Below are 19,944 nucleotides of genomic sequence, written 5' to 3' on the forward strand. Positions count from 1 at the left end.
GAGCAAAGGGTCGCGAAGAAGTTAAAGTGATAAATGAGGGCGTGATAAAGAAAACGACTTTAACGTGGTGCGATTTAACCGTTCGGCTTCAAAATAATCGGCAACATCCTGAGTGAACTCCCCCTCCTCTCTCTCTCTCTCTCTCTCTCTCGCGCGCGCGCGCGCACTCGCTCGCGCTCATACTGATTATTACTGCTGGGCTTTGTGGGCGGCTGTGGGCCGTAATTAAAATACTTCCAGAAAGAAACAGCCGACCACATCAGAAATGCAACCCTCTGTCAGGATCAAACCACATCAAGAGCGTCTCGCTCGGAGATGGTCACCAGAGCGGCTCGCGATGGGCTCTTACACTCTCCGTCTAGTCTGACACACACCGGGTCCGCAGCGGCTGATAAGTTATTAGGAGAGGCTACCTGTATTAAAAAAACAGTGTGACAAAAAGTCAGGCACGCCGAGGGGGAGAAGATGAATGAAGGGTGCCTTCCCACGAGGTTTTCTATAGCATGCGCTGGTGTTACGCCAAAGGGCAGGGAGATTTGTAGATGATGGTGCTAATTACGAGAATGGTAACCATAATGCGACCAAGATGGAAGCAATTTAGGCAGAAGCCATTTGCGTGTTACTCTTCCACCCACTAGCAGCACACACCGGGAGCTCGGGTGTTTTTGGGGGCTTTGGGTCGCGCTTGCAGTCTGGTTCCCGAGAGAAGACGCGCGTTTTGGCACGGCCTGCTAGATTAAAACAAAAAGAAACGCTCGCGAAATTTGTTTGCGCGTGAATGGGACACGTAGAGCTTTTTTTTCCCTCCAAAAACAAGATTTTTCGTTCTTCTCAAAGCGCTGGGAAATGTAGCTTCTTGTTACGGAAGGCGAATGGAAAAACGGGTCTCGGTCGGTTCATTCCGAGCATCGTCAAAACCCGTGCTTCATAATCCATAAACTACATGGAATCGATTACTGAAGCTACTTAGGAACGATAACTGTCTGCTGAAGGCATTGTAACATCGCTTTCACATTTAAAGGAATAAAATCGCCGTGCACCCAATAAGCAAACAGACCGCGTAAAAAACTTTATTTTTTTAATAAATGCATGTCTCGTGTACTTTTCCTATTGCAGGTGACTTTTACCGCAGTTTTTTTTTCTAGCCGATCGCCCAGACTATTTTGTCTTGTCAGTCACTGTTTCGTATTATGAGTCAGAAACATTCCATAGCTACATAAATGTGGATCACTGAAAGCCACGTGCGTACGTCTGTGAATGTTAACATCACTGTCGGAAAGTGCCAACAGGCATGAAAAGAGAATCAATAGCGGCTCTCCCAGGCCAGTGTTCATGCTTAAATATAATTTTCGTATCTTTGAAAAAGAAGCAAACTCTCTGCCCTTGGATGTCTCTCTCTCTTTGTGATGCGGTTTTCCGCTGTAAGCCACCGTGTGTAGTGCTGTGTAATTTTATCCACGCTGCAACCTCTTGGTTCACACAAGACTGATACCTTGCCTCCCCTTTTCCTTTGTATCAATTGGTCGGGGTTCGGGCTATTGTTGCAGGAGGGCTCTTTTATTTCTGTGCACACTGTCGATCGGCGAAATCTCACGATAGGCTCCCTGCGAAACCGACTGGCTGTTTTCTCCTCCTCGGTCAGATACAGTCTGCTTGGAGAGCGGAGCGGAACCCACGAGCAGCACCGACGAGGCGAACCCCACGCTGTCGCCACCGAGCCGGCTCTAACAGATGAGCGCGACGTTTTAAACGGGGGGACCGAAGGATACGGCACGTTTCGATTTTAACGTTCGGCTGACCGGATCGCTGACAAATGATACTTCTTTGATGGGACCCCGTGTGCCAGCTCTTTCCATTCCTGCGAGATTTTGCCGACATCCCGCCATGCCACAATGGTTATAATTCTGCTCTTGTTGTTACTGAGCTCCTTGGATCCGAGTTTACAGGAATCTCCGGCTCCGAGGCTGAGCAGGAGCCCAAGGGCGCCTTGTGCCAGGGGCCAGGCGTGTGACCCAAGGCAGCGGCGAGATGCTGGCGGACGCGGCGGGGTTTACGAGCACCTCGGAGGAGCGCCGAGACGCAGGAAACTTTACTGCGCCACAAAATATCATTTGCAAATTCACCCGAACGGGAAAATAGACGGATCTCTTGACGAAAACAATCCTTTCAGTGAGTAAAACCTTCTCGTTTTTTTTATATTCGTGAATTTCCGTGCCGTATGGGACTTGCGTAATTGTGCGAACCCTACGTTGGAAAACATCTCGCGCTGACAGTACTCGGGAGGCGCCTTGCGCATTAAATAATTAACATCGAACTATTGACATCGAACCCTGTCGGGGTTATGTTAAATCGACGAATATGAAACGTTTAAACGGGCGTTCGTGCCACGGTGAAGTGAAGACTAAGGTAACGATGATAGCGCAACAGCACAGCTTGTAACTAAAAGCTAAAAATGAGGTCTTAAATAATAAACGCGACGTGTTAGAAAACGCCGAATTGCGCTACTTTGCAACAAGCGTGCATTTCAAATTAGCCTGCTTTTATCGCACGAGCTGTACAAAACATACGCGTAAAAAAACGCGTCGCCTGCGTCAACTTAAATCGCGCTTCTTTAAAATCGCAGCGTTCGTTTATCTGTCTTAGTTTTCCAATTAGTCAAATCCGAGTGCCCATGGACAATTACCATATGAAAACGGGACTCAACAGACAGTTTAACATAATGACTTAGACAACGGATGTGTTTATCCAACGTAAAAGGATGATTATTCGAAACAGAAGAACGAGGAGAGCCATTAATCAGTGCAAAAAAAGGGATGAATAAACATCCTCTTTAAGAGGCGTTTGGTGTCTGTATATCTAACCTGACAGCGTATGCTGTGCAGACTGTGACTTAATCAACGAAAAACGTAATGTAAAAATAAAATAACATTTAAAACGGCATGTGCCACTGCATTTACAATTAATCATGCTGAGCGACACAAATTCTTTTGCCGTATTATTTAATATTACACGTGGGTGAGATTGTAAGTTTAAAGCATGTGGTCTAGTTAAGATAAAGACATACATCAATGGTTTTTATTTATTTAATTTATATATATATATATATATATATATATATATATATATATATATATATATATATATATATATATATATATCACAACAGTTACGTCTATAATGATTGATTAATTAATAATACAATGCTTTCAAACGTTAGCTGAATCATGACAGGTTTGTGAAAACTTACGAACGACCTCGACTGACCTTGTATCGAATCCCACGCGTTTTTACGTTATCTGTAAAGGTTTCTAGCACGCGTACTAACTGCCCCGCTCTTTTTCTAGGCATACTCGAGATCACAGCCGTGGATGTCGGCGTCGTGGCGATAAAAGGCCTGTTTTCGGGAAGATACCTGGCCATGAACGAGAAAGGACGCCTGTACGCTTCGGTGAGTGTTATGTCACGTCGGAAAATCAAGTAGCTGAAATTCGCTAGCTGTGGGATCAGATGACAAGGAGGGCTATTTGAGGCTATCGCCACATGGTGGTGTTTTTCATGCGGAACGAGCATGCCCACATGCTGCTAGATTACTGAGAGTTTGATTAGAGTTTTGTTTCCCTCACCGGGGACCTTGTCGCTGACATTTCTGGAGATAACCATACTTTTGCTGGGCGACCGTGGGTGTTTGAGATGCTGGGGATTCAACTAAATGCAAACCAATTCTCGTCGGAGAGACGCATCTGGCAGTCTGGTGAAGTAACTCGTCTTTTTGAACCCTTTCAGGAAGTCTTCAACCGCGAGTGTGAGTTTCTGGAGCGCATTCACGAGCTGGGCTACAACACCTATGCATCGCGGCACCACGCTACAACTCAGCCTCCGCCGACGGGGTCCGGGGCAGGGGGCCGCAAGCGGCGTGCCAGTTCTAAGAGGCAGTGGTACGTGTCCATCAACGGGAAGGGCCGGCCCAGGAGGGGCTTTAAGACGCGGAGCACGGACAAAGCTTCCCTCTTCCTGCCCCGCGTTCTGGGCAACAAGGACCATGAGATGGTGCGCAAGCTCAGAGAGAGCCAGCGGCACCAGGCCGGCTCTCACAGAGCCCCCGTGGGTCGGGCGGAACGCAGGAGAAGGCGACACAGGGGCTCCAAGGGCCACAGCAGAAGGGCTGACATTTAACACTCTCTTGACACAGACGGAGAGGAGATCCGAAGCCAACGAGAGTCCGGCAGACCGGAGGAGTCGCACGGAGCAATTTTCTCAAGAAAGGACGAAAAACAAAAACCTTTTGGGGAATTACGTTGGCAAGAAGGGCCGAGATCGAAGAGGAACATCCTTTCGCTTAGTTTTTGCATCCGAAACACAAAGACAGTCCAGATAGGTTCACGTGACCAAATTTAACACTACTGAAAAGTTGTCTTTTGCGTTGTTTTTTTCATGTTCACACTTTTTGAAGTCTTTTCTGCTAACCCGGGTGAAAAAGTGCACTTCCATAACATACATAAAGTGCTCTAATTTTGTACTTAATGCACTAAAAATGATTCTTTAAAAGCCTTTAAGTGACTGTGCTATTTTGCGACACCATGACTACGTGCTCTAAAATGCTATTAAAAATGCATTTAATTAACACTTGCAGTAAACTTAAACCGATCTTTGTATTAAAGAGGCCCTAGAGAGTGGTACCTAAATACATATTTAGCATTTTAGTTCATATGTATAGTGTCTCACAGTTGAGCGCACTTAGATGTTCTTAAGATGACCTTAAGAAGAAGTACTAAAGAATCATTTTTAGTTCATTAAGTGCAAGATTAGTATGCTAAAATAGAGCACTTTAAGCATGGAAGTGTCATTTTTTTTTCACCTGCGAGTAACGTGTAATTATTGTACATAGCTGTACAGTCATTTACTTTTTTATGCGAGCAAGATAACATAGAGTAAATGTTTGTAATCACAAATTAGGATGTTGTACAAGTGCTTGACAATGCCAATAATGTGTTATGTATTGGACTATGGCTTTTATAGGTGGTGTACAGACAAGCACTTTTTCCTTATTGAAGTATAAAGTAGAAAACAAAGATCCATACACATAAAAACAGATGCTTTTTAACTTACGTGTGATAGGCTACTGTTCTTTAAAACCGCAATCAGGAGTACTTTGTATATTACTAATGTAATACATATTTATTTTGTTTATATGTTTTTTAAGTTATTGATGACATAGTTTCTACACTTCCAAATATCAAAGATTTTCTTCAGAAGAGATTAATAGCTGCATTATTAGAACAACACTGTCATCTTCGAACAATTGAACGGTCCCGCGTGAAAAGACTCCTATTCCTATTTTTTCATACAAATTTGAGTCTAAATATATGTAATGGCATCGGCTCTGAAGCATAGTTTTAATAAATGTCATATGTATTGAACACTGTAAGCTGAGTAATGCATTAAAACGGCATTGTTTGACACTGAAAGCTAAACATCTGGAGGAATGTCACCAATAAATTATATGAAAATATATATCTTTTTTTTTTTCTTTTATTGCTAAGCACGCACGTTACAGTGGATGAAAGACCACGATCGACGATCTTTTGCTTCGTTCCCACCTGACACGCATTGTCTGTTTTCAGAATAGCCTACATAATAGATATTACGTGGAGCTTAATTAAAACTTTGACAGCTGAATTGATGGCAACGTCTGCAGATATATTCACCGCAGCCGTGATAGCGATCGCGTAGGTTTTGAAGTCCGGCAAAAAAAAAGGGACTCCCTCTTGGGACCATCCCCCCTTTCTGCTCAACTGCCTCAAGTGACATCGTCTAGAAGAATAGAAAATAATCACTAAAAAAAAAAAAAAAAAAAAATCGATGGAAGAAAAGCAAAACGCAACCACTTGGTAAAATAGGCTACACTAATTAATCGCGTTATTTTAAAAACGGCATTTGCCGCGGCGACCTGTGTTCCGCGCGACGAGCGGCTGCCCGCCAGAACGGAGAGATCCGTGCTTTTGAAATCTATAGGAGAAAAAAAAAGAAAAAAAAAGACGTGTTATTCTATACTTCGCGGCTTCGAGAGCTTCCTGGCGGTCACAAAGGCGTATCTCTGGGGGAACCTGGGAAGCCGTGTCGCCTGAGACGTTCTTCTTCCTTTTTCTAAACGACGAGAGCCTGTGATCTGAGAAACAAGGCAATCCCCGATGAAAAAAATACGTCTTAGAAAGTGTAGCGCGTTGTATAGTTTGTTATGAATGCCGAACTCTAATATTACTTAACAGGAATGCCGGGCTCGCCGTATAAATGGAACCGTTTGAATGAAGCTTTGTCTTGTCCTCGTGATAGCTTATTTTTCACGAACCCATTCATATGTACATAAATACGTCGGAGGCGAGATCAAAGCTTTCCGAGACGTCAAATATTGTATTCCGTAATCACCGTATTAATCAGAAACCGAGGATTGCTTTCTTCCCTCTGGCGAGAGGACAAAAAAAATAAATAAATAACGATGGCACCAGCTTTGCTATTCCTGTCACAAATAAGCGGGTTGCTCTCAAAATGATGGGTAACATGATCCAGATGTGCGATTTATAAAATTAAAAGCATGCATTTCGATCCGAAAACAGTTGTGTGAAGTTCGATATCACTAAAAGGTCCGAAAACAAAGCTTTGATTAACGAACTTTTTACTGCGTTTTAAAAAAAAGAAAGAAGCACTATTGCAGTTTCTGTTTGCGCGTCACCGAGGCTACTAGAGCTCATGAAAGTGTGGATGAATATTCGTTTAATAAAAACGCAAAATGTGTATATGTTACGAGATGGGCATGATTAGGGTTGTTTTGGGTAGAAGCGTATCATATGTACGCGAAAACCGCTTATTATATGCGCCGCAACAAATCTCGTATCATACGCGCGCCAAACGCGCGCGTGCCACGCATACGTTTTTGTAAATCAATTCGTTTTTATTTGGCGCGCTGTATTGATCACCGTTCACAGCCAAGCCAGGAAATACAGAAAAATAAATATCACACGACAATCGTTTGCCTATCTAAATATAAAAGAACAATTTGACCGGAATTACAAAAATCGCTGAATCGGTTTGCATAGTTTTGGACGGTCTGGTCGCAGCTCTAACTACCTATTCAGGCACACGACGCCCCTATTAGTTCAGTGGCATATAACAAGTAAACAGAGACCCAGGGGTTAAGGTTCAGCGTCCCGATAGAGCGACTTCTGATGACCTGCCTTCAACAATGACGCGTCTGCCGCCATGGCGAGGGCATAGAAGCGCTCATTAACCCTGCTGCCAAAAAAAAAAAAAAAAAAAAAAAACACAAGGCCAGAAGATCAGGCTGCCGGGTCATGTCGAGATTGTGCCTCACGTGTAATTTGCAACGAGAACAGAAAGTGTACAAGAACACATAAATAAGTGTTATTTCCAAAAATGACTAGCGTTTTCCAATCTATTGATAGTTAAATTACCCGACTAGTGCTTTCTTAGAAATTACTCGAGGCCGTGCACCAGTGAAAACGGCTCCAATTAAAATCAGTAAGATTCAGTCTCATTCTTCTCCAGGCCCGAGGGCCTCAAAGGGCTGCTCCTCGTGCCCATCTAATTGGTATCGTCAGGAATTCCTCAAGTATTGACCCAGCGGAGCCTGAGAGGTCTTTGTTCGCACAGACAGGCCTCCTACCGGCCATCGCTGCGGACCTTGCAGAGTTGCTGACCTCTGCACTAACATCACACCGTATTCCTTCCAGCTTGACTGTTTTTCAGCGATGCGTTTATCGAGCCTAAGAGTGCCAAGCCGTAGGGTGTTCTTATGAAATATTACTAGAAATGCAGTTATGATGAGACAACGAATGCTCCTAACAAGCACCTGCTTTAAAGGCAGTGAAAATGAACTCCACTAGCGCACGGCGAACTTTTCTGTCTTTATTCAGTAAAGCTATTCGTAAACTTTACTGTAGCCTATGGGCCTAATTGTCCGGGTAAAATAAATCCTATTTGAATTAGTCACACTAACACAATGCCAGGAAGGTCAGTGCACTCCCACATCTCAGCAGGCTTGTCTTCACTGAATTTCCAAAAGTGTCCTACAGAGGGAAGCACTGACTTTTTCCCAGTTTGTGTGAAATCACAACGCGTTACGAAAGGTTTGCTAGCGAAACAAGTGTCGAGTTTGAAGGGAGGGTCGTCACTTACGCGTTTCATAGGCCTATCAGTATTTTTTTTTAGGTGTGCTGCAATTAAAGATCGGTGAAAGGTATTACCTTGACGAGAGGTATAGGCCCTCTAAACACCTGCTCAGTAAATCCAGCACGCTATAATAGTATCAAAGCATCACTACGAAAGCTCGCAACTCACAGAAACGTGCATGATTTATCAAATCCTAGAGCACTGCAACTAATTCATCGAAAAACAGCACGACCTGTCATTACATATTCACGCCGCAATTATTCAACAAAAACATCTAAAAAGGATACATTTGTTTCAACCCAAAACATTTTAAAGAGTTTGCATTAACAAAATCGTCTCATTTTTACACGCGTTTGAGAGGCGGATCTGAGGCGGTTGAGCGCGACTGCAGCACCATGGAGAGCGGCTGAGCGTCCCGTTATTATTAAATTCACTTCATTCCGCTGCACGCATCCAGAAAGCTAACGCGGCTTTGGGAGACCGGACTAGTTGAAATGTGTAGCATGTGTTTGTTGCTATTTCTATACAAACAGCAAACGCTCGGTTCAAAAGGTAACAATGAGTTCATTGAGCGTCCGTTAAGGCGTTCATCACCGGTCAGCGGCAGACAAAATTATGAAAGCATGGTTTGTGAGTCTATATGTACCCTCTGGTAAAGAGTTTTTGTCATGATAATTCAGCAGCGGCTATAAAGCATCACACGCCTTTTCGATTCGGGTATCCAAACGGGTCAAAAACGAGCCTGTTTGATCAGCGTCTAAAACCAGCCACACATGCTTAGATCAAATGAAGCGCTTGTGTGCAGAAGGACCCCCATCAGCGAGCAGCATTTAGTGAACCGGGTGGGATCGCCTGGATACAGGTTAAGCAATTTGGGTAACGGGCAGTGTGTCTAGAAGGTATTCAACTCTCCTTTTTGAAGTTAAGAGACGAGAGCGCTCCGTCTGGAGGAAACGTCGTCATGCGAAACAGAGGCGGGGTATAAAGAGTTATGGTGACGGAACTTTTTGTTTGTGTGCCATTATACAGACAAATCAGATATCGGCCCATATGCTTTTAAATGAACAAGACCACGTTGCTTAATTAATGAAGCTTTGATTGCTCAAAAATAAATTTGGGTGGGTAATTTTTTTCTTTCATTAGTTTGTTCCTATATTATTAATTGCTGGCAGAAATGACATGCATCCAAGTACATAGTACAAGTGCAAAATAGAAAAGAAATATAATTAAATTAATTAAAGATAAATAGATGAAATGTAATATGTAAAAGTTAAAATTTAAGTAAAATTATATATATATATATATATATATATATATATATATATATATATATATATATATATATATATATATATATATATATATATATATATATACTAAAATGCGCGCCTAAAGCTAAATCACAAAATGATTTTAGAGTTACACTTCGAACCAAGTAAACTTATTTTTGATCATTTTATCATGTAACGCGAACACTTTTGTATCTGAGCGGGCGCATACCAACTGTCCTCGAAGAGGAACTTGTTTGCAAACAACAAAAGATAAAAGAGTCATTCTCCTATAAACGGATGTGTAATTAAACCCTCTGCGTAATTTGCTCCGATATAGTAAAAACACCCTCAAGCGTTCGTTCGGCCTGAGCAGCCGGTGCGTTAAAGAGGTGTTCGCTCTGGGCGGAATTATTTTCACGTACTGTCCTCACGAAAGCCTCTATCAATAGCAACGCAAATTACAATCTTTTGAGGTTTCGAGTAGGTGTCTAACTTTTTTATGTTGATAAGCGTTTCGACCCTCCCCCACGGTCTTTCCGTTTTACGTCGCGTCCTCTGCACTAGCAGCAGGGAGCGCGCATCACCCGGGGCCGCGGAGAGAGCTTGACTCACAGTGTGATGTTTCCAGCGGTTTACACGTTCTCCCCCACAACGCTCTGACGCACAACATTTACAACCAGACGCTCGTAAGAGGTCATCTGCGGAATTGTCAGGCTGAATTATCCAGCGCTGTCAAAGGGAAGCGCAAAAGCTCCTTCGAGAAATTATGTTTGCCCAACAACGTATTTTTTTTTTTTTTTTTTTTTTTTTTGCGCGTGTCATAAGCATGTATGTCATTAACGCGTACCATTTCCTTATTTCCTTAGAGTGTTGGAACAGGACCGCTTTTTCTCGAATTTGCGTTTGCAACTCGTTTCATATTCGACTTTTGTTTTGTTTTTTTTTCCTGTTATTGTTCAGCTACAGGACGGTCTCCTGCCTGACACTGTCGTCTGTTAACGTTGTGATTTCCGATACATCCTCCGGAACATAAATTATTTTATTTCTGTCCGATTATAAAGGAAGTCTACACAAAGACTACATATACGCTAAACTCAATTCCACGTATGTTATACGAAATATTTTTTTTAAAAATAGCATACTTTTCAGTAACGACAAAAAGCAGTGGTACTTTCCACCTGCAGCCGAACAGACCTTTGCGAGAAGAAATATAGTTGTTGAACGCTTGTAACCATAGCGACAGGCAATCGTCGCAAGAGACGTTCTGCAAAATAAATGAATAAATAAATAAATAATACGCTACCATCGTTTGTCACTTCATAACACACTCTTATAATACTGAAGGTAGTTAAGAAAAAAATATATAGGCGCGACAAAGCAATAATGCGCGAGATGACCAATAACAGCTTGCCAAGTCACTCGGACTCAGATTTGAAACTGATGCAGACATTGTTCCTATAGACAACGGCAAAGTTAACGAATGCCGTTTTATTGTAAGAGATCGGTTATGACGTTCGCCTCTCTCACTCGCACGCGCGCACACACGCGCGCTGTAGTCTCACTGCCCACGGCATGGACGCGCGCACATTATAAGGAATCAGTGCGCTCGGAGTGGCGCAGAAGGCTGCTCCGTCATGCACTAGGTAGCGTGTGATGTAATTTCGCTGCAGATATAAATATCGTCGGCAAGGAGAAAAGTAGCATGGCTGAGCGGGGCTAGAACTGACCGTCAACATTTTTTCCAACTTTCTGCGTGAAAAACGAAACGGCTCGAACGGCAGTCTGAAGCGTGGCGCCTCGAGAGGAAACCCACTGAGCGCGACTTCATGCCGCTCACCAGGGTTGGCCGTAGCTCTGTCCGTGAGTAAGCCGTTCCGTGCGTCTTTTTGGCTGCCGACACAAATACAGAGAAAGGCTGTGGCGTCTTCGACTCTTTCAGACGGCTCACTTACCGCTCAGAAGGATGAGTGTCCATTCTGCCCTGTTACCAATACTGGTCTTAGGACTCATGACAAGTTCGGCACGCTGCGCTCCGCTGCCCGGTGGGCAGAACGGACCCGTGGAGCGGCGCTGGGAGACCCTCTATTCGCGCTCTCTAGCCAGAATCCCGGGGGAAAAAAGAGATATCAGCCGGGACAGTGATTATCTCACGGGCATTAAAAGACTGCGACGTCTCTACTGCAACGTCGGCATCGGGTTTCATCTCCAAGTATTACCGGACGGTAGAATTACCGGCGTGCACAACGAAAACCGTTACAGTAAGTTTCATCAGTTGTTTGTAATTTACGCATGCGGTTGGGTTCGACGCTGTCGCTTAAATAAAACCGAGTTAAGAAAAAGAATTAGGAATTAAGACAAGTTATGTGAACATGAATAAAGCAATACTATTGAGTACAAATAGGTGCAATAAAACTAAATTACGCGAATTCGAGATTATGCCACGTTTGGTAACATCAACAAAGCCTGTTGTAGCGCTTCCATTTCCCGAATCGAGTCAGGTGCGGTAGTGCGCCGGCATCTGGAAGCCTGCGTTACGCACGCAACAGGTCTCTGTAACCAGAGAGGGACAGGAATCGGGCCAAAATCCCGAGCCTAAAGTTAGGAGCGAGATAAACTCATCCTTTACCGTAGATTAACCCTTCACTCTTTCTCACAGGTTCTTCGGTGATTCTTAGGTTTACACCTTCTTATCACGGATAACCATTTTGGCTGTATGGGTTACACCAGCGCAGACGGTTTTCTAAAGATTAGATGGACATTTTGGACCGCAAAGTGTCTCGTTTTGACACGAGACTGAAACAAAACATTTCCGTTGCTTTAAGAATTCAGACCTCAAGTCAATTCAGAGTAAACGAAATGCACAAAATGCGTTCTAAACGTGTGTATTGACGCACCTCGTGTTTCTAAAAACAAACTCCAGAAGTATCGGTTATGCTTGTCGAACATCACAGACTGAACAAACACTGTTTTATCGTTACGCGAGAAGCATTATTAATACGTTTTCCTTAGACCCTTCCAAAGCGGTCAAGGGTCTGATGATAAAAATGACTTTTTTCTTATGCGTGTCAATCAAAGCTCAAACACGGGTGATAATTTCTTCGGGGAAATACGTTGTTTAAAATAAAGCAGACATCGTTTAAAGGTGCGTTTTAGTAGTTTCACGCAGAAAGAATAGATGCCGATTTGGGAAATCTGAAGAGGCGGAAAGAGTCGTTTCCTTCGAAAAGGATGCTCCGGCAACTTAAACGTAAACACGTTCAATTTTTAGAAAGGCAGTCGCGTTTGGGAGTTGCCAGACAGGGCTAAAGATACGAGCCAAACAAGGTCGTTTATTTTCTTTGTTGTGTGTTTAAGGTCTTCTTGAGATATCTCCGGTAGAAAGGGGAGTTGTGACACTGTTCGGCGTCCGGAGCGGGCTATTCGTGGCCATGAACAGCAAAGGAAAGCTTTTCGGATCTGTGAGTATGAAATGATTTACAACGGGTTTCCGCCCGTGAATGTTCTTATCGGAGCTCGATGACATATCACCCTGTACTTGAGATGCATCCCCTCACCGCCGACCTCCCCCTCCCCGTCCCACAGTCTCCGACAGCGTTACATTGTTGAACTCGGTTGTGGCGTGCTTCCAGTGACTAGCGGTGTTTTCATTGTGGGACGGACAAACCCAGGAACGGTAGCGCAGTAGATCATTCGGACTACGCATTCCATTCTTAGCATTGCCAGCCAACACATGTACCTACTGTCCTTCCCAGTCAGAGTAAAGATGAACTGGCCGAAGAGGACCACCCAAACATCACGCTGCTTACCCTCTCCGGTTTCTTCACGCACAGACCGACCAAGACCCCCAAAACACCTACACGTTTCTGTGACCCAGAATTCGCGTAATTTGATGACGGATGTCGTTTTAAACCAGCCGGGCCAAGCCACGGATCTATTAACTAATCTAGTCCCTCGAAAAACAATCACACACGCAGTCACTTTGCCAGTTTTTTCTGTTTGACGCATAAAATACCTCGCTGTAAAAAAACGTCGAGGCGTTATTTAATCAGTATATGTGATGATTGAATGATTTTTTTTTTATTGCAGATGCAGTTCACAGATGAATGCAAGTTCAGAGAAAAGCTCCTTGCTAATAATTACAACGCGTACGAATCGCTGGCGCATCCCGGGATGTACATCGGACTTAGCAAGACCGGCAAAACAAAAAAAGGAAATCGAGTATCGACATCCATGACGGTGACGCATTTCTTGCCTAGAATTTGAGCTCATTTGGCGGGGCGGAGGAACGACGATGCACTTTCTACAGAAGTTACATGTGAGGTTAAGTGTATCGTGTCATGTATGTAAATATTAGACTATTTATATCTGTTGATTTTATATTCATCGCAACGTCCTCTTTCCGAGGTGGAAGACAACAATTAATTTATTTGTTATTTGTTAATTTATCCTCATTGCTGCTACCACGTGTTCATATACAAGTGAAATTCCTACAATGTACTTTTTTTGTTTTTTTTTTTTTTGCACTGTTTGTGTTGTTCTAAAGCAACGGTTTTGGAGAGGTAGCCGGTGCGGACGCCATGTTTGTTTTCTCGCGAGTGAAAACAAGGTTTCCGGTTTTCAGAGCAAATGGCGCGCGCAGTCACCGGGAAGGTTTCGGAAAGACTCGTTTCAATTTAGCGTCACCGTCGCTGAGAATAACGCTGTCCGCCTCAGCCCGGCGTTTTCAATCACGCAAAATTAAATATGGCGTCTGCGCGGACTAAGGTCCATTTGTCCTTCGTTGGAAAGAATATGTAAGTCTTAGGTCAGGCCTCCTATCGTTAAGGTGTATCAACCCCCATAGTATTAGCACTGGAGCAATTGTCCAATGTCTGAGCTCCTTTGTGCGGAGCTCGGATCCAACTGAAGCAGTATCGGCTTACTCTAGCTTACTGAAGTTCTACCCCTTCAAATCTGTTTTTAGCTCTGCCGGGGGGTTGAACTTTGAACTTATCCGCAGTCAATCTTTGTCACATCTCTAAGGCTCTGGATAGAGAGAGGTAGCTTCTTCAACATACAGACACGAATTAAAAAAAAATCGAAGGAATCGCCATGCAGATACCGTACCCCCGAGCCCCTTTAAAGAGACACGCCGCACAAGGCCAAGCTCAAGCCTTTGCCGGGCGCCCGGCGGGAAATCGGTCACGTTAAAGATCAGTATTTTTCTACGGCGGTAACGCAGAAAACAAAGACACGACAGTGTCGCGTGCAAGTGAACGAAGAGTTAAAGCAAAAACAACTTCCACAGTGAGTTACGAGGAGGCGTGTTGCCCGCTTTTTCTGTCGTTTTCTACCTCATGCAGTTTCCAGCTGACAGTTTCCTACTTTGAAAATCAGCTGACGTAGAATGTTTAGTTCTAAGTTGCTCTTCTGAGGCTTCTCTGTGAAGTTCTGGCGGCCATCGCGTCCTAGTTGCGCCTTGTCACGTTTGAGCTATCTTTACCCTGTGATTTACTTTTAGAAAGGATAATCATGTTGGAAATATTTGCAGACAGCTGTTAGACTATACTATATGCTCAACCAGTAACCCTATATTTTTCTTTATATATTTTGTAAATGCAATATGGTGCAAAACCGAGAAGCTGCTTTTAACGCGGTATGTGATGTTAGCAAAATAAACGTTAAGATATGATGCATTCATGCAGGGATAAACAAGCTTTCCGTATACTGAAACTTTAAAAACACATATTCGAGAGATTATCTTTAAAAAGCATTCCTTGTTTTCATCGAAATGGCCTGCAAGTACACTTCATTGAAAGAAACTATAAACGCACCCTGAACTGATAAACGGATGGGCTTCGAGACGCTTTGAAGAAAGCGTCAAGGGACAATTTTGAAGACGGCCGTGACCTCAAAATTGACCCGTGTACACATTCGCGTGGTTTTATTTAGCGTAAGCCGTGGTATTTCAGTTTGTAACATTTTCAACATTTTCCGTTTGTACCTTGCCTGGATGTGCACGTCAATTAGTTTGACCTGATGACTCTGAGCTACCTGAGCTAATGCTGGAGGAGGGAGGGTTGTCCACGTTTCTCTTTTACGCAGCTGCGCCAAACCTCTTTCCAAATGGACATGATTTGCATCGGTGTGGATGTTGTTTACAATAGACCGAATGGCCACTGAAGGCAAATCGTCCCTCTGACCCTCATTACGATGTAGAAGGCATCGGTCTTGATTTGTTTAAAAAAAAAAAAAAGAAGCAATATCAACAGGCATGACCTAGTAGCCCGAGATTAGTGAAAACAGTCTTTCAATGCGACGTTTTTCGTTTTTAAATGTGTTTATGAACAGGGATGTATGTGGTGTATTAAAATAAACCATTTTTTGTTCGCATCCACGGCAGAGCTCTGGTGAACGGACTAGACGTCTGAGTCCTGTAGTAGTGCGCTCTGAATCCTGTTTTACCAAATATCGTCTGTAGTTTTATACAGGTCTTGTTAAATATCGTGATGTATGTGCTGTGCACATGATGATACCCTAACTTAAATGGAAGTTAATAAATACGTAAATCATACCGGTCTGAGTGTTTTTATTTCTCCGCACCAGGTTCGATGAAACTGACAGCTGCGATGGCGCAAAACACGCAAAACTAGAATATCTCCCAACATGACTGCAGAAAGGGGCCTTTCCCTGGCGAAGCTAAAAATACGCTCGCAGACTTGTGTCACTAGACTATGCGGGCCCGCCTGGAGCGCTGTGCCTGATATTTCTACAAGGACGGCGCTGCCAAGGCACTCCGCTGCTGTTATTTAACTCGCCGAGGCCCAGTTTACAGATTGGGTGGTTTCGCCATCCGCAAAAGCCAAGCGGTCACTCCTGGGAGTGGAAACGCTCTCTTTCAACTACTGTGAACGCTTCCGAAGGTTCAGAGGAGGACTCCACCGCCGCCCTTCCAGGCATGGGGTTCGGTGAAAGGGGACCCCGTTTAAAGTGGCGTGGGCCCTTCCTTTTTCTGCGTGCTGACTAATGAGCAGATATGTCAGACTGGTCGTTGTAAGGCCGCGATTGGCTTTTAGTCTAGATCAACCGCCAATGCTATTGTCTTTCTTTAGTGCAATCCACAAACCGACATTTTATGCAAAGAGAGTTATGCATTTCCATGTTGTGGGGCAAGTAAGTGTAGGATAACAAAAGGAGACATGAACGACAAAGGACAATCCGCATCCACCCAAACATCCATTTAGATTTCTTTTACCTCGTAACAATAAAATTTGGTCTACCACTGGTTTATTTATTTATTTGTTCGTTTTTCTTCGTTTTATTTTGAACAGTTAAAAAGATACCTATGTTCACATTCAACAGGTGAGGATGACAAAAAAAAAGTACACGATAAAACTAAAACGAAATAAAAATTCTAAATTCAAGTTGAAATTCGGGTGGGTTTCTTATAGTAAAAACTAAAAATAAATGTTTATATTTAATAACGTTAAAAATGTCATGTGGTGTAACCACCAAGTAAAAAACAGTAGCATATCTTTCCTTATGCCTTGGATGAACGTACATATTCGTTTTTATTATAATTTAACAAAAAAACAAAAACTATTTTTAGAAATATAGCAAATTATTATTATTTTTTAAATATCCTACGTTTTTGAGAAGTGGAACCACATGACATTTTATACAAGTTTTATGTGGATTAACTGAGACTTGTCATAAAAAGTGGACAAAAACCTTATTTAATGAAATAATAAAAATTATATATATATATATATATATATATATATATATATATATATATATATATATATATATAATTTCATTAAATGTGTATATTTTAGTGCTGCTGTCAAACAGAATAAAATATAAATAGTATATTCATTATGTATATATAAATTGTGTAAATTATTTATGTATATATTATGTATATTTTTTCAAAGTATTTACATGTCCACATTTATTTTCATATAATTTATATTATAAATAAATATATTAAATATATAAACATAACCTATTTTTCTGAAATACATGCATGTTTGAGTATTTACATATACATAATAAATATACACAGCACACATAAATGTATTACGTAAACAACATTTTTTATTTTGGGTGTCATTAATCACGATTAATCCGTTGACAGCATATAGAATTATGAATTATAGAATTAAGAAACGTTCTTTTTTATTTATTGACTTTTTTATTATTAATCATTTAGTGAGAAATTAAAAGCTTGAGGTATATTTGGGTCATCGTTCGTATCAATTGCACGTGTAATGTACTTTTGAGTAAATTTGACGTCATGCCATCGATCCTTACTTTACAATACACACTCTGCACCAAGTACATTCAAATAAACCTATCACTTTAAAGCAGGACAGGCGAAGTGAGACAGGTGTGGTCACTTAATACACATGTATTCCTGGCCATGAGCTGGGGCTAAATGGAGCCCTATCATTGCCCAGAAGAATGACAACTTTTTGCTCCAATAAACTTAGTCTGCCATGTACGAGGGTTGTAAAGGCCCTCCTAAAAATAGTTTCTCTTCACCGCCTATCTGCGTCAGTTTCATTGTCTGTCAACCAAATATACATCCATCCACCTCTCAAGTGCTTCTTCTCCATTAAGTTGTTTGACCCAAAACTGTCTTTATATCATAACAGGCCTTTCAAGTTCTCAAGAGCACAAAGACTTCACAAGACGGGGCCAATGGCCTGACAGCTCACAACAATGTGTTCGCTAACAGAAAGTATATTGAGAGTAATTCGCTTGCTGATGCTCTGGCAGCCAGGTGGTGGCTTTAAGCTGAAGGGAGGAGAAGGAAGCAGAGGAGGAAGGTGGAACGAGACACTTTGGCTGCTTGGGCATTGTCTGTGGTCATGAGTGTGGCCCGTCCTTCTGTAAGAACAGAGAGGCTGTGACACATGTAGAGCTCTTCAAGGGCAAGTCAAAACCACTTACGTTACAAATAACATTACATGACCTCAGGCGATGCATGTCTAACAATACGGTCAATCACACTCCCGTTCGAAAGTTTTAGGTTTGGTAAGATGGTTTTAGAGGTTTGTGTGTTAGCTTAAGGTTATATAATTAGTAAAACGTAATGCTGTGAAATATTGTTACAATTTTTCTATTTTAATAATGTTATTTTCGCCAGCCATTACCTGACATGATCGTTCAGAAATCATGATTTGTAACTTTAGATAATTGTAATGCATCTTTGGTAGATATATTAGAGACAGACAGACAGAGAGAGAGAGATATATTCGTAGATAGATAGATAGATAGATAGATGGATGGATGGATGGATGGATGGATGGATAGATGGATGGATGGATGGATAGATAGATAGATAGATAGACAGACAAACAGACAGACAGACAGACAGACAGATAGATAGATAGATAGATAGATAGATAGATAGATAGATAGACAGACAGATAGATAGATGAAATACATGTTTACTTTTCCCTAACACTTTGCATTTATTTATTTATTTCATTTACTTATACTTTCATTTTATAACATCATATGTGTCTTTACTGTCACTTTGATCATTTAAATGCATGCTTGCAGAATAAAAGAATAAGGTCCTTTCTTTTGAATGGTATGGACAAACAGACGGACAGATGGAAATTCAGATAATCAACAGTAAATATATGGCAAATTGTCCTTATTTTTCCCACATCAACACATTTCCACAAAGTTTAAATGAAAAGCACTCATAGAAATCTTTTGTTATATGCGACCCGCACAGCAACAGCAACAAAAATCCAAAAAATCCGGAATCTGAGGGTGCAAAAAAAAAAACAATAAAAACCCAAACAAACTAAACCCAAAAAGTAAATATTGAGAAAAAAAAAGTTGTCCACATGAATTTGTTATCAATGCATACTGATAAGAAACAAAATTTACTTTAAATATCAAAAATAAATTTTTGGTGGGAATTTACAAAATATTTTCATGGAACAAGATCTTTACTTAACATTCTAATGATTTTTTGGCATAAAAAAATCGACCATTTTAACCCATATAATGTATTGTTATTGCTACAAATATACCCATACTACTTTGTTAAGATTGGCTTTAAACCACTTTTACTCTCACTTTTAAACATTTTAATGCGCCCTTGCTAAATTAAAATATTCAGAAAACCATCTTACTGGCCTCAAACTTGGACGAATGATGAAAAATATACACTTATTGCACTACATGATACAGCGCATAGAAGATGGCTGCAGCGAAACAAACAGCTTGGAGGATGGGGCCGGGAGAAGCAAATAAGTGATGAAGCAAATCAGATGAATTCAAATTTCCACACCTGGCCGGAGCCGCAAGCAACCACATGAATGCATCTGCTCCAACCTCCACTGACTGTGACCGAATCCGTAGACTCCACAATCACTGTTATACCAACACACACACGCGCGCACACGCACACACACCTGTATCAAACGTACCTCAACAGACGCTTTTCAAAAGAGAACCCACGGGGACGCAGCGCTTAATGCGA

General features: G+C 42.0%; 2 protein-coding genes across 2 annotated transcripts; both read left to right on the forward strand.

The window, feature by feature from the left end:
- Positions 1–283: 283 nt before the first annotated feature.
- On the forward strand, positions 284–5,483 carry fgf3 (fibroblast growth factor 3). The gene is made up of 3 exons (XM_043243592.1): positions 284–2,169; positions 3,345–3,448; positions 3,784–5,483. Exons 1-3 carry the CDS (start codon positions 1,893–1,895, stop codon positions 4,171–4,173), a joined length of 771 nt encoding a protein of 256 aa, XP_043099527.1. The 5' UTR covers positions 284–1,892; the 3' UTR covers positions 4,174–5,483.
- Positions 5,484–11,079: 5,596 nt separating this feature from the next.
- On the forward strand, positions 11,080–16,014 carry fgf4 (fibroblast growth factor 4). The gene is made up of 3 exons (XM_043243632.1): positions 11,080–11,713; positions 12,810–12,913; positions 13,542–16,014. The coding sequence occupies exons 1-3, from the start codon at positions 11,419–11,421 to the stop codon at positions 13,716–13,718; spliced, it is 576 nt and encodes a 191-aa protein (XP_043099567.1). The 5' UTR covers positions 11,080–11,418; the 3' UTR covers positions 13,719–16,014.
- Positions 16,015–19,944: the final 3,930 nt, after the last annotated feature.

The sequence above is a fragment of the Puntigrus tetrazona genome, chromosome 7 (assembly GCF_018831695.1).
Source record: "Puntigrus tetrazona isolate hp1 chromosome 7, ASM1883169v1, whole genome shotgun sequence".
Lineage (NCBI taxonomy): Eukaryota > Metazoa > Chordata > Actinopteri > Cypriniformes > Cyprinidae > Puntigrus > Puntigrus tetrazona.

Excerpts from the sequence above, each read along its gene's own strand:
- fgf4 (XM_043243632.1), top strand. The coding sequence starts at position 11,419 with ATGAGTGTCCATTCTGCCCTGTTACCAATACTGGTCTTAGGACTCATG. Across the intron at positions 11,714-12,809 it reads GCACAACGAAAACCGTTACA|GTCTTCTTGAGATATCTCCG; the intron begins GTAAGTTTCATC and ends TGTGTGTTTAAG. Across the intron at positions 12,914-13,541 it reads AAGGAAAGCTTTTCGGATCT|ATGCAGTTCACAGATGAATG; the intron begins GTGAGTATGAAA and ends TTTTTATTGCAG.
- fgf3 (XM_043243592.1), top strand. The coding sequence starts at position 1,893 with ATGGTTATAATTCTGCTCTTGTTGTTACTGAGCTCCTTGGATCCGAGT. Across the intron at positions 2,170-3,344 it reads TGACGAAAACAATCCTTTCA|GCATACTCGAGATCACAGCC; the intron begins GTGAGTAAAACC and ends CTCTTTTTCTAG. Across the intron at positions 3,449-3,783 it reads AAGGACGCCTGTACGCTTCG|GAAGTCTTCAACCGCGAGTG; the intron begins GTGAGTGTTATG and ends GAACCCTTTCAG.